This window comes from Pituophis catenifer, unplaced genomic scaffold (genome assembly GCF_029215685.1).
Source record: "Pituophis catenifer annectens isolate HBS135680 unplaced genomic scaffold, rPitCat1.0.hap2 SCAF_3, whole genome shotgun sequence".
Classification (NCBI taxonomy): Eukaryota; Metazoa; Chordata; class Lepidosauria; order Squamata; family Colubridae; genus Pituophis; species Pituophis catenifer.
Window position 1 is genome coordinate 54,127,148 of NW_027256883.1, and position 15,424 is coordinate 54,142,571.

A 15,424-nucleotide genomic window follows, 5' to 3' on the forward strand; every position below is an offset into this window, starting at 1 on the left:
CTGTTCTGGTCCTATTTGTTGGGTTAGTTTTCTTTCAATTCTCTGAAAGAAAATTACGATTTTAAAGTTTAATATTTTTTTAATACACACCAAAAGGAAGATTACAGTGTTGATTTTAGCTTTTAAACAGTTAAAGGGTTTAGATAGATTTCAAATAGTTAAATAAGGACTTTGAAGTTAATTAAAAGAATTAAAGAATATTTTCCTGTGGAAAATGGCTATGGAAACAACTGGTAAGATGACTTTGAAGGTTGGACACTAAAGGGCACTAGAAGAAGACAAAAATATCAATGGCTACCTTAAGGGAGTTCTAAGATGAAAGGGCCAAAGATGTATTTATTAATATTATCTGTTATTATAGAATTGGAAGTTGTTATAGAAAATTTCCACTGAAAAAAATTGAAATTGATTTGAAGGTGGATTTTAAAATGATAGTCAATAAGAAAGAGATGGAAGTAATAGATTTGCAAATGAAACTGGATGATTTAATAATTACAAAGTACATACAAATATTAAACCAGAAGAGTGATATAAATAACTTCTCTACATGAGATTTAGCAAAGGACTTGCTTAAGTTTCAAATATTTTATGAGAAGAACGAGTGAGAATATGAACAGGGATGTGAATAACTTTCTTTTATTTGAGTTACAAACGGTGCTTGTCAAAAATATCAATGATTCTGAGAGAAGAAACAAAAGACAGTATGAGAAAGCAGATGTTACAGTATGTCACAGAAATGAGTACACCCCCTCTCATTTTGTAAATATTTAAGAATATCTTTTCATGTGATAACACTGAAGAAATGACACTTGGCTACAATGTTAAGTAGTGAGTATACAACTTGTTTAACAGTGTAAATGTGCTGTCCCCTCAAAATAACGCAACACACAGCCATTAATGTCTAATCTGCTGGCAACCAAAGTGTGTATACCCGTAAGTAATAATGTCCAAATGGGACCCAAAGTGTCAATATTTTGTGTGGCCACCATTATTTTCCAGCACTGCCTTAACCCTCTTGGGCATAGAGTTCACCAGAGCTTCACAGTTGCCATTGGAGTCCTCTTCCACTCCTCCACGGCACAGAGCTGGTGGATGTTATAGACCTTGCACAGCTCCACCTTCCATTTCAGGATGTCCCACAGATGTTCAATAGGGTTTAGGTCTGGAGACATGCTTGGCCAGTCCCTCACCTTTACCCTCAGCTTCTTTAGCGAGGCAGTGGTCGTTTTGGAGGTGTGTTTTGGGTCGTTATCATGTTGGAATACTACCCTGCAGCCCAGTCTCTGAAGGGAGGGAATCATGCTCCGCTTCAGTATGTCACCGTACATATTGGCATTCATGGTTCCCTCAATGAACTGTAGCTCCCCAGTGCCAGCAGCACTCATGCAGCCCCAGGCCATGACATTATGTTTGATATGTTTGAACAGAAAGGGAAATATAAATTAATAGGAGGGATTCAAATTGGGTTTAGTAGATATAATTTGTAAAAGTTACGCTGTTATTTCTGATAACCCTTAATGGATATTTGCTAATTAAGATGGAAATGAGGCTTTACAGATTGGTTTATAGAGAATGGAGTGAGGATATGGGTTGAAGATATGCTTGGTTTTAGTTTTAGAGATAGCGATAAATTTTTCATTTTGATCCATGGTGAGATGGAGTGGGGGGTTTTCTTCTTTTTTTTTTTTTTTTTTGCATTAAGGTTTTTTTCTTTTTAATATATTTTTATTTTATGTAGATTATATTAGTTTTATTTGTATAATGTACAAATAATCAGTGGTGAATCAGTGAGCCCTATCTGAATTTCCTAAGTGACCAAGCAAACCCAAAATATCAGAGTCCATTGTCTTAAAATCTGTCAATGTTCAAGTCTGACTTTGATTGACACTTGATTATTTGAAATTACTTGAATAAGCACTATTAGAAGAGAAGACATAAACTGAGAATGACTTTTATTTGTTTATACACAGTACTGTTGATCAAAGCTAGCACAGTTCCTGGGGGTTCATCAGTACTTCTACCACTAAAAGACATTTAATGAAAATACTTCAAAGCTGGCAGGACATGCAAAAATTCATACAAAGTATCATTTTTTGAGGCTCCTGGAATCTATGAAAGAAGTATAATATTGGCAGTTCTAAATTAGTTATTAGAATATCCATAAAATGACTGAGAATTCTGGGCATGCTAATCGTACATACATGGAAGGCAAGGGGTGAGGAAATCATGGGTTTAGGAAATCATGGGGGGGCGGGTGAGGAAATCCTGACTATTGGGGAAAAAATAAGATTAAGCAATTCGCAATTTCTCATGTCTCGTTTGATAGTAGGAAGTAAAGGGAGAACATCGTAAATCTGTTTATTCTTCCTATGATTTGTTGGCTGGGAAGGACCACTGGGTGTAAAGCCTTTTGCACTGGGATGATTGCCTGTGAAAGGGACAGCCCTTGAGCGTGGAAGAAAGGGAAGGTTGTCCGCCTCTGCGACCATCTCAAGGAGCCAGCAGCTTTCTATACAGATAACAGCTCCGTCTCTGCGGGATAACACGATTTGGCCTACTAGTTCCGCCCGCGCGCGCGTCGTGTATGTATGTTTATGTGTGTATGAAGGACGACCCCTCCTTGAACAAGAGCTCTGCGCACGAGTTTACTACGCACATGTGTACACATCAGGTCTCCCCTCCAATTCTTCTGTAGCTTTTAGCTACGCGGTGGACACGCACCGGCGTTATTTACGGTAAGGTGGAGTGGACCCGACGGCGGCTCCGTGTCAGGTGATCTGAGGCGAGGAACTACCGCCGCCGCCGCCCAACCAAGACCGCCGCAGCTGCTCCTGCTCTTGTCCGGAGGAGAGGGGAGGAAAATGCAAAATGGCCCAGCAGAAGCTGCAGCGGGCTTATGAGGAGGGGCTGCCAGGCGCACCCCCACCCACCCCCCCGGCCCTGACGCGCGGGGACAACGCTAAGCGTTGAGTCCCTCCTTTCCCGCCGCCAGCCCAGACGTGCGCCCGCTTCCTTCGCTCCCCGAAGGGCCATCCAGACATGGGGCTCTGCTACAGCCTGCGTCCGCGGCTCTTTGGCGAATCCGGCACAGCAGCGGCAGGCGGCGGCTCCATCTCCAGCGCTGCCGCCACGACCACCTCGGAGACAGAACAACAGCCATCGCCACCGCCCACGGCAGAACCTTCGGCCCGGGTGCCGCCGCCGCTCCTGCCCGGAGCCCAGGCCGGGAGAGCCAAAGGCAGAAGCGCAGCGAAAGGAAGCGGCAGCAACAGCATCAGCGGCGAGAGCGAAGGAGCCGCTGGAAAGCCGCGCGCGGGGGAGGCGGATGGGCCGCTGCTGCTCCTGCAAAACGGAGAAGGGAACGGGGCGGCTCCCCGGGAGAAAGAACGGGAATCGCCGCAGGGGCTGCCGACATCTCAGGCCAAGCCCGCCGTTGGCAAACAACAGTCTCTGGCACTGCAGAGACCCTGGGAGAAGGGACGCTTGGAAGAGCGGGAGGCGGAGAAGGAAGCGAGGCGAGTCAGCAAGAGCATTGACCGGGCGCTCAAGGAACAGAAGCGGGAATACAAGCAAACGCACCGCCTGCTGCTGTTGGGTACGTACTACCCCCGCCTTGCCTCGCCTTAGCGCACAGGTGGCGCTGGCTGCTTCCAAAGATGACACATGACAGTGTAAAAAAATAAAAAAAATTAAAAAAAATCAGCGGGTGGCTGAATTGGGGGGTGTTGCTTTGTGATAGGATGGTATTTAAACCCAAATTTGCCTGCTCTGGCGCGGTGCACGCTTTGAACAAAGCACCTTTCTGCCATGCCTCGCCGAGTCGAAACTGCATTCTCGGGATTCATGCAGTTGTTCAATCATGTAATCTTCCAGCCTTGTCCCCCCACTTCTGTGTATTATTTCCGGGTCTCCAGTTTCTTTTCTCCTCCAAATGACCTGATGCTTTTATTTCTGTTCTGCTAGAAAAACGGTATTATAGGATGAAATTGTAGATGTCCTAGCCAAGCAGCACAAGAGAAAAGATGTGCCAGTTTATGATTGTTACCATAAAAGTATATGGTCTATGGTGACCTTATTGATCAGAAATCCCTGTGCTGTCATTTTGACAATATGAATAGATCAGATTGTTAATAAGAACAGGGTTGTTTTTAAATGTAAAATCTTAAATATATTTTTCATCACAATTGGTAGTGCCCTTTTGAGAAAAGATGGTGTGCATTTATAATGGATAAGCGAACCATGGAAATGTTAAGATATAAATGGAATAAATAAGTGAAATAATACTCATGTTTATTGTGGAAATATGACAAATTGATGAGCATAAAAGAATTCAAAGTAAGATTTAAACCAAATCTGTTCAGTGTTTTGGACCTCATCCCAAAATAGGACTTCGTACTAGAGCGGGATGAAAATGTACCCCTTCTCTGCAACTCATTAAGGCAGTCATATTTTTCCTTCAGGTTCACCTGACAGCTGTCACAACCTAAAAAGAGAGATACTGGTACTGGTACCTCAGTAGTCATTGTTAATTGGTTCTGGGAGGCACGATGAAGTACCAAAAACTGAGTACTAAACAAATTTTCCCCATAAAGAATAATGTAATGAGTAATAAGGCAGTAACAAGGCAGTTGACACCAACAAGTTCTAACTTGTGCATCTAGTACCAAACAAACAATGACAACATTTTCGCATCAAAATGCTCATGAGTACCAAATTTGATGAGTTTCAAAGTAGTTGAGTACCAAGGTACCAACCACTATGGTTGCTTTAAAGAGCACCATACTAGAGGTGTTATGCTTGCAGTGCTGTGCACTTCAAAGCATCTTTTCCAAATTATATCCAAAGCACTAAGCAGCCCTTACTTATAGCAGATTTTTTACATAACGTATTTAAAGTGTTTTATATAAAGCATTTAAAAGTATTACAGAGGACTGGAGAATCCATGTATGTCCAATTGGTTTAATAATCCTGAAGTTAAACTATGTAATCAAGCAATTCAAATTATTTGGCTACTTAGCAGTTGAAAATAGTTTTTTAGTATCGTTTTTGAGAGGAATCTTTCAGGTAAGCATCAGATCAGTTTGCTTCCTATAAGGCAATTTGCAACTCCCACAAAATTGACAAGAAACCTGACCTACTTGGAGATGCCTCCTTCTCTTCCTCCTCCTCCTCCTAGTCCTCCTCCTCTTATGGTTGTAATTACATCTTTAATAGACAAGGACTTTTTTTTAATGAGGGCTTTCACCAAAGAAGTAAGGGTAAAAGAAACTTAATTTTCTGAATATAGATATCATCCAGTATTTTAAAGATATAAAAGGTAAGCTATTTTTCTATAATTAGCTTGTTGATATGTTTTAATTAATAATTAAACTCTCTAGGAAGCTCATTATGCATGCTGCTTTTACAGCATGAATGCTACAGGGACAGTTAAATGAAGCTTCTGATTTCCCTGAAGAAATAATCTGCAATCACATGTGTTTGATTTGTTCATTTTAAGTAGTGAATCAGTGGCTGTGCATTCCAAAATAAGATCAGATCAGATATCTTTCAGTCATTATTCTATTGAAAAATAGTTAAAATTATATATCATTTTTTGTTCTCCAAAATTCCCTCATATGTCTAAAAGAAAGAAACCAGTTAAAATACTTTAATTTGTTATGGTGCAGAACCATAATTGTTTCTAAATCATAATCTCTGTGACTAGCTGGACATAATCCTGCATTATTAGGTGGCAGTAAGGGAGCAAATAGAATCCTTATAGCAGATTTTGGAGTGACAGTCACAATTTTCAATGCAAGTGAAAAATGTTAAAAATGTAGACAATAGCTGCTTTGGATAAATAGTAAAGTATGTGATGAAGCTAGCGAGGAGGAATTGAGCTAAAGTAAATAGTTGCAGAAGTAAAGAGCTATTCGCTTGTGTAATTAAGAGTTGCCCCAAGGTTACTAACCAAATCTAATTCTAAAAAGCTAATGACTCCTTAAGATTAAGTGGGGGAAGAAGACATCCTAAGTGAGTATTGAAACAAGACTGCAGTCTGTCATCAGTAAAATCCATCTCATAAGAGCTGGGGCGGAGTACATGTTAAACTATCTCTTTAGAACTCATCTGTGTTTATCTGAACTATGGGTCCAGGGTCACTAAAAACTATCAGTTTCTTCTAGAGTGCATTCCTGTTCAACACAGAGATTCTGCTATGAAGGCCATCTAAGGCCATTAATAGATGCTATTATATTATGCTGGCATCTGCTGCTCTTTATTTTTTGTACTCTGTCACAAGATTTGTGTGGCTATGAGGACCAGTCGTTTTAAAAATGGAAGATTTAGAGACAAGAATTAGGAAATAGTGGGGAGGTTCACTGGGGAATGGATTCAGTTGAATATGGTAATCCTTAGGGATGAAATGCAATACTGTAAAATAGATGTGGACATCTATGCATGCTCCAAGACTACTACTAATTCTCCTCTCTGGATTCAAATCCTCCAAATTTGTGTAGAAGGATTGAGGGGACCTTTGGAGGAGGCTTTGAGGGTATGGAAACTTACATGGAGAAAGCTAGATTGTTTCTCTTCTGTTCTATTATGGGTACAGAGTTGGCTTCCATTCTCATAAGTATACTCTAGTTGATCTTACTTTATGATTGCTGTGGAATGTGATTGTGCTCCTTACTTTATTGCTATGAATTGTACGTATGGGTGGAGCCATTTTAATTTCTTAAGGCAGGTATTTGGATAACAGAATTCACTATTAGTATAGTTGATGATCTGAAGGAATAGCAGTACATCTAGTATAAAGAATGTTTTATATTTTTAAATCTCTATGGAGATTCTCAGTCATCCAGGTCATGGTTGTCCCAAAGCTGCTTTTTCAAGAGGCAACTAGATTTTCTGGTTTTTCTTTTCTTTTTCTTTCTTTGAAGACGTTTTGCTTCTCATCCAAGAAGCTTGTTCAGCTCTGACTGGATAGAGGGGAATGATTTGATGTTTTTAGATAGCAGAATAAGGATTATTTTATACTTTGTCTGAGATTATTAACCAATAAAGAAAAATTGAGGGAGAATAGTATTAGGTATTTAAATTCTCACAGCATAAAGTACATTACCTTAGGATCATATCTATAGTTAGCCATTCATTTACTATGGGAATAATACTCTCCTTTCACTGGGTGCCTCTGTAAACACTCCTGCCAAAGTTGAATCTTGTAAATTTTAAATAAACTTTTCCATGAAGGGAACTACCTTCTAAAGCCTAACTACAGTTTGCTTACATTAGTTCATGAATTTTATTTCCACAAATAGATGCACATTTTAATTAACAATTCAAATATAAAATAAATGTATTTTGTCTGTTCACTTGTTGCCTTAAACACATTATTTTGTACAAAATATGTACAACTAATTTCTAAAAATCAGTTCTGAGAAAATTGTTAAAACTAGATGCTAATACTGAACTGTTTGTTGTTTACAGAGAAATATATTTTGCTTAGAGTATGACATAGATTAGTCTTAAAAACTGCTGTGAATTGAAGTATGCATACCATTCTTACAGGTGTAAGTATTAGATATTGTGGGATAGTACATATCTCATTGACTTCCTCGTGGGTAGATATAATTGTTCACAGTAAAAAAGGAAAATTTTCAATGAACATAATTAACTTCAAAAAAAATGTAATCTCTCAAGTACATTTTATTCTAAAAACAAGCCAAACTTTACATTTTTTTCATGGTTAAAAGTGGCACATCAATCAATTAGCAAGTGTGCTTGTATTTTTTAAAAAATTGACAAACGTATCCTGTTCTACAAATATTTAAGGCTCACAAAGAAATCTTGGAAAAAGATCAAGTATTTGGAGGATACTAATCATGGTAAAAAGCAGCAAATGTATTTATTTATTTATTCAATTTATATAGCTGCCCATCTCTCATGTGTGACTGCTACTGCTTGTAATTAAAACATATAAAAAACAAAAAACTAAAACTACTATAGAAGCAATACAAACATTAAAAACAAAAGAATTAAAAGCCATACCGTACCATTCCACAGCCTAAGTAAAGCAGAGATTTACTTATATATAAATAGCCAAAAAAAACACCCAATTTTATTGAAAATTCCTCTCTTTAGGAGACACAATGAGTTGAAGGACACTGGAGCACAAGATTGCAGGGAAAGGCTATCTAAGAAATAATGGTCTACTTGGGTGTTGGTGTTATTTCAGAAAAGACCTGAGTGCTGATCTGAGCAAATGTAATCTAACTGGTTAGAATAGGACTTGAGATATAAGCTCACATTTGGAGGTAATTCAGTTCTGGAAGTAATTTTTGAATGTGTGTTTTATGATTGATTACTAGAATTCCAATTTCATATGCTAGGACTGATTACTTAGACCAGATCAAATTTCTGCTCTGTTTACTCCTTTCTTCTACCTGATAGCACAGTATTTGAAATTTTCTTGATTCCAACTGGCAGATCTTATTTCTGCTATGCTCCTTGGCTGGAGGGTGCTTAGCTACAATAAGGTCTCAAACTTAGCAAATGCTGACATAATATAAGTTTCTTTGTAGGAACAGGATGAATTCAAAAACACACAAACCACACTACAGTATAGTGAGATGACTGAACCAATCCAAATTGCCTTTCTTTTGAGGGCATAATCTGAACTTCGTTTTATAATTGTTTGTTATATCCTCAGAAGTCTGGGAGTCGTGAGGCTTTGGCAGAAGTAAATTGCATGATTTCCTGCAGGCTTTGGAATAGGAGGGAGCACAGCAAAGAAACAGGTATCAGCTGTGTCCAGGAAGGTCTTTGTATGGCTTCATCTGGTTGTCAGTTGCTTTCTTTTCTGATTCAGGGAATCCTTCAATACCATGATCCTCACAACTGCAGTGGGACTGCCCTTGAAAGACCACCCAGAAGATTTGTTTGGTAGATAATGCAGCAGTGTAGGCAGAGATGGTCATGTGTTAATATGTCCATGCAGCACCTCTGCTCTGCAAACTGTTTGCTAGTAAGCTTCCAGTTGTGATTCCTGGTCATTACCTATAAAAATTCTAAATGGCAATAGGGGTTACATGAGTGCCTTACTCTCATAGTATTTCCTCTGCTAATTCAAACTTGCAGAGTCAGCATGCTTTTAATTAAAGAATTCCACTTATTAGGAATCCAGAGCTCTCAAAATCCAGAGCACTCCTAGATGGCAGCGGGCTGAGACTGCTGAAGTTAGGCAGTTGTCAGGAGTTTGGTATCCAAGAAGGTGATAGCAGCAAGCATGCATGCATGGCCCGCAACTGGCAATAGGCTTAAACTGCTTGAGCCTGGCAGCCAGGTAGGCAGTGGGGATATGTATGCATGCACGAACCCTGGCTAGCAGCAGGCTGAAACTCTGAAATGGGGTAGGCCTGCCAGGAGCAGTGGCCAGGGTTGTGGCAGCTAGCTGGCAGAGACGAGCCCAGCACCAACTGTGGTGTAGGGTTTGACCCCGGCTGGTGGAAACAAGCCCCAGAGAGGGCGGCATGGAGAAAAAGATGACGGTTACCTGGGAGCAGCTGCAGCAGGTATGCATTGGTGGAAGAGCCTCTTCATCTTGGTTCAGGATACCAAAAGGTCAGAGTTGGTGGGGAGATGGGTTTGGATAGTTGAAATGGAGTTCATGCAGGGTAGGAAACATGACTGTGGGATGCTACAATGGTCGTATGTGAGAACTGGTTATAAGTACATTTTTCAGCACTGTCATAACTTCATATGGTTGCTGAAGAACTATTCATAACTTGAGGACTACCTGGATGTGCTATGTCAGGCCTGTCAAACTGGCGGCCCAAGGGCTGGATATGCCTGCAAAGGCCACGCCCACCCCAGCTCTGGAAAGGCAAAAAAAATCACGATACGGCTCGCCAAGCAATTGGATTTGGTACCCTTATGCTACATAATACAAATATTTGGAGTTGGCTTTTGGAGGGGTATGAAAAAGGATGCCTGCTGAAATAATTTAATGAAAGAGAATGTGAGTGAGGAAAGATGCATATTAGGAAATTCATTGTTGCACAACTGAAGATGAAAGATACTGCAAGATGTCTGTAGTGAGAAAAATATAGCTTCCAAGAGGTAGTTTCATCAAGAAAATGGTGAAATTTGGGAGGAAACTGAAGTGAAGGAACACAATAGAAAATTTTAGAAATGTGTATGAGAAATATAGTAATATGTCAAAGAACTGAATTAAATAGAACATAGAATCATAGGGCTGAAAGGAACTTCAGAAGTCTTCTAGTCCAAGCCTCTACTCAAGCAGGACACCTTATATCATCCAGTCAAATGGTTATCTAAACCAGTGGTCACCAACCGATGGTCTGCGGACGACGGTGGTCCGTGAGAAAATTTTGGTGGTCTGTGGTGCACCCGAGCTGCTCCTGGATGAGCAATGGCCAGTCCTGTGACTAGAGCTCTGGAATATGGGACTGGCCAGGCAGCTCATGGTGGGGCTGTAAATCTCCGCTGTAGGAGGTTCGTGCAACTTGCAACTTTGCAGCACAGCCCTCGCCGACCAGAATGAGATAATGGTGCAAGGGAGGTGGCGGTGCAGGCGGGCCGAAGCAACAGGTGGCAACCCCGGCCTGTTTCTTCCCCTTGCTGTAGCTTCCTGTCAGCTGAACCCGCCAGTGGCTGTTCCTGCCCCTCGCCCTCCCTTCCCAGTCACTCCTCGCCTAGCCTGAGAAGGAAAGGGCAGGGGATGGAGATTCACTCCATATTCCAGAGCGGAAGCAAAGCTTCGTCTCTTGCTGGATCTCGCTTCGCTCCGTCTCTTGCTGGATCTCACGGCCGTTTCTTCTGGCCTTTGTTGGTGCTCCGTGGACCTCGGTCTCTTGGGGAGATGCTTGACTTCCTCTCAGCCCCAAGACACTGGCTGACCCATGAGATGAGAGAGAGAAAGAGAATGAGAGAGAGAGAATGAGAGAGAGAATGAGAGAATGAAAGAGAAAGAGACAGAATGAAAGAGAGAATGAGAGAAAAAGAAAGAGACAGAGAGAGGATGAGAGAGAGAGAGACAGAGAATGAAAGAGAGAGAGAAGGACAGAATGAAAGAGAATGAGAGAGAGAGTGAGAGTGAGAGAGAAAGAAAGAGACGCCCTGACATCCTATCACTGGGAGTCCAGGCACTTCAGCAAGCGACACGCTGGATTCGTATTAGTGATCTGCGGGATTTAAAATTATGAACTTGGTGGTCCCTGAGGTCCAAAAGGTTGGGGACCCCGACTAATCTATTTTTGAAAACTTTCAGGTATGGAGTAGCCCTAACTCCAGGAGGCTAGCTATTCCATTGATTAATTGTTCTCACCGTCAGAAAATTTCTCCTTAGTTCTAGGTTGGATCTCTGTTTAACAAACTATTACTTCTTGTCCTACCTTCTGGTGCTTTGAAGAATAAGTCAATCTCCTCTTCTCTGTGACAGCCCCTCAAATACTGGAAGAGAATTATCATATTCCCCTAATCCTTCTCTTTGATAGTCCAGACATACCTTGCTCCCTCAGCTCTTCATCATACGATATAGCCTTCAGACCCTTTATCACAGGGGTGTCAAATTTAAGGCCCGTGGGCCGGATCCAGCCTGCAAGGTCTTAGATCTCGCCTACAGGGCCACTCTGGAAACTGCAAAGGACCGACCCACGGTGCCTCTGCCAGTGTGGCCCTTCCTAGCTCCATTTTCGCTGGCAGAGGGTTGCAGGAGGCCATCCCAGCTGAAAACGGAGCTTGTGAAGACCGCACGTGGGCCCTCCCAAGCTCTGCTTTCTCTGGCAGAGGGTGCAGGAGGTTGTCCCGCCTGAAAACAGATATCAGGAGCCCATTTTCACTGGCAGAGCACTCGGGCCACCACAGGCACATCCAACACAAGTGATATTAAGCTGGCCACACCCACCCCAGCTGTCAAATACAATCCTGATGTAGCCCTCAATGAAATCGAGTTTGACACCCCTGCTTTATCATCCTTGCTGCTCTTCTCAGCACACTTTCTGGAGTCTCAGCATCTTTTTTGTATCATGGAGACCAGAATAGTACATAGTATTGCAAGTGTGCCCTCACTAGTGTGTTATAAAGCAGTATTAATCACTTCTTGTGATCTTGATGCTATCCCTCTGTTGATGTCGCCCAGGATTGCATTGGCTTTTTTTGGCATCTGCAGCACACTGTTGGCTAATACCTAAGTGGTAATCCACTAGGACACCTAGTTCCCTCTTGTAGTTACTACTGTTGAGCCAAATACCACCGATTCTGTACCTGTGCATTTGGGTTTTCCTGCCTAAGTACAGAACCTTATTTTTCTTACCACTGAACTGCATCGTGTTGGATAAGACCCAACAATGGTAAAGTCTGTGAAGATCCTTCTGAATCTTGAGTGTATCTTCCAAAGTGTTAGCAATCCCCCCCCCAATTTGGTGTCATCTGCAAATCAGAGTTCCCCTTCTAGATCATTTATGAATATATTGAAGAGTACTAGGTCTAAAACAGAATCTGGAGGAACCTGACTACATGCTTCCCTCCATGTAGATGTAGTTCCATTAAGGAGTGCACACTAGGTGCAGTTTGTCAGACAAATATATTAGCACCCAAGATAAATTTCATGTAAGGAAATGATATAGACTGAGACACGGGTGAAATGCTCCCGGTTCGGACCGGATCGCCCAATCCGGTAGCGATGGCGGCGGGCAGTTCGGAGAACTGGTAGCAAAAATCCCTGCCCCCCCCCATACCCAGCTGAGCCATGCGATCATGAGAGGCTTTTTTTTTTTACTTTTAAAAGCATTTTTTCTACAACCTCTTCGGCCGAAAAAATGCTTTTAAAAGTTAAAAAAAAGCCTCTGATGATCGTGCGGCTCAGCGTGGATCGTCAGAGGCTTCTAAAAGCATTTTTTTCTGCAACCTCTTAAGGTAACCTCATATCAGTAACCTAGTCCAACAGCTTAACTTTAAGCTTTAAAGTAGCCTTGAAAATTAGCCCATAGGATTACTAACCAGCACATTTTTCAGTAACCTCTTAAATTTTTTCATGCTGGTTAGGGAGTAGATGGTAATAATTTGTTCTATGTACTCTTAAGTCCTGCATGAAATTTATTAGTTATCTATAGCATTAGCCACATTTTAATTAACATTCCTTTAAATGTGTTTGTGCCTTTAAACTGTCAACATTTTTAAATTTATTAGGAAGCAATAAAATGGGCTGAACGCACTTTTTGAAATGACTAAAATCAGTTTCTGTACCCATGGTGATAAAGCTTGAATAGTTATCCCCAGTTACTTCTTTTCATTTTTAACAACAACGCCCTGCCATTTCATTATAAAAATGGAAAGAACAAAATTAGAGTGCAGTGTGATCATCTGCATGCCAACACAGAAATAAGCCTCACCAAACTCAGTGTTTTTTACTCCCACGAAAATAAAAATAGGGTTAAAAAAAAATAATTTAAGTCTCCCCTTGCTGGAACAATATCTTATTTTTAGGATTATTAAAAGGAGGCACTCATCTGAAATTAATTTTTACTTTCATTGTCTTGCTTCACACTTTGCTTTTCAGAAACAATAAAATGAAGTAAGGACCCTATCATTAACATTTCTGACAATTTTTGCTAAACATGATATAATGAAAGCTATCCAAAGATAGAGTTTGGGGGGGGGATTATTTATTTATTTAATGTTTTTCTGTCCCACTGCAATCAAAACCTCAGTGGTTTACATAGAATATAAAATCAATTAAACTATCCATGGTGCAAATTTCCATCAAAACAATAAAATAACAGCACCAAAAATAAGAATACAAACAAAAGGTAGAAATGGCATGATAAAATCAGGGGAAGTCTCTCTGAAATAGTTCGATCTTTATTATTTTCCAAAATATTAACAAAGAGAGGACTAGTTTGATCTTTGCTCAGCACTCCTACTTGAAGGGAGCACTTTCTCATTTTAGTCCCCAGAATCTGCTGAAAATGTGGAAAATGATGTTAACACGTTCAGCTTCCACTTTAGTCCTGCTTTAGCTAATTGTGAATTCAACAGCACTAAAAGTCATCTCTTTCTTTCCTGTTACATATATTATACAGGCATTTTTTTCTTTTAGATTCGTTCTATTTTCTTAAGTATAGAATAGTAATGATTATGCTATTTTATAACTCTTCTACTTTTTCCTAGTTTTTTTCCATTATTAAAATAAAATATATTGATTTTATATTGCTGTTATTTGCAAAGAAAAGCTTTTCTAATTTCAGTAACTTAGAATGTAAGTGCATCCATGTTTTTAATATCACAATATGCATTAATATATCTGTAAGATGCATAGACAGTTTACCATTTGTATGTATTGCATGAAAAGCATTTTTGAAAGCTATCAAATAAAATAGTTTAATCTATGAAATTAAGTTATGTTGCTTATATTTTATGCATTTAGTTTGCTTCATTAATTAGATCCTGATGGTGGCAGCACTTGTTAAGATATAAAGATCATACTTATATTTTCACTTGGAGAAATGCTAATGTAATGTTCTATTACTCAGAAATGTAGATAAACTAAAAAACCTCCAAGTGTGAATAAGGTACTTTTCTTTTTCTTTCAACAATTACTGTCACCCTGAAGATTTAATTAGAATTTCTAGCTAAGTAGGTATAATGTGAGCATTAAAATATGTCATGCAATATTAGCATAACCTTGGAGTTTTGATCCATAAAACCATATTCATTTTTGTGGTATTTTTTAAAGAATTGTAGATACGAAGTTAAGAAACCATATTTTCAAATACAGACTATTTGATGAACTAAATAAATTTAAGATTAGCTATGAAAACAGCCATGAGTGCTATTCTTTACCAAATGTTTGTTCAGGAAAGCTTAAGATATTTTGATAGGGAAAGTGCAGGACAGATACATATATCCTGGGTGCCAGACAAGTAAGCCATTTGGGCATCTTTAGAATGGTCTTTCTTTTAATACTCTTTCATCTTAAGAAGAAGAAGAGGCAGTCCTTCATGGAATTAGTTCCCAACCTGTTAGGAATTTTAAATTTTAATTAAATTGTATTCAAATAATACAATTTATTGCCAAGTAATACAAATCTTGTTATAGGTATCAAATGTCATCATTGGGTTTTGTACTACTTAATTGCTTATCTGCAGTTTTGTGTTAACTATACTTTCTGGACACTTTTCAAAGGGAACCCCCACATAAAATATGTCACGGCAGTGAAGACAAGGTATGACCAAAACACAGGTAATTATTGCCAAATCCATGCAGCTGAGGAACAGCCACTACCTATGCATTACGGTAATTGCATTTGTGAAAAAACACTCTTTGCCACAGCCACCACCTGTAAATCAAATAAAGAATAAACAAAGAGCACTCCCAAACTATTTCCTTGCTCTTTTATGAGGAATGCAACCATTCTAGAACAGAA

The 15,424-nt window shown here is 39.9% G+C and overlaps 1 protein-coding gene across 1 annotated transcript in view; it reads left to right on the plus strand.

The window, feature by feature from the left end:
- Window positions 1-3,039: 3,039 nt before the first annotated feature.
- Window positions 3,040-15,424, plus strand: part of GNAL (G protein subunit alpha L) — a 106,576-nt gene continuing 94,191 nt past the window's right edge. The window contains exon 1 of the mRNA XM_070942382.1: window positions 3,040-3,595. Coding sequence (XP_070798483.1) covers window positions 3,040-3,595 — 556 coding nt within the window. The remainder of the gene's footprint in view (window positions 3,596-15,424) is intronic.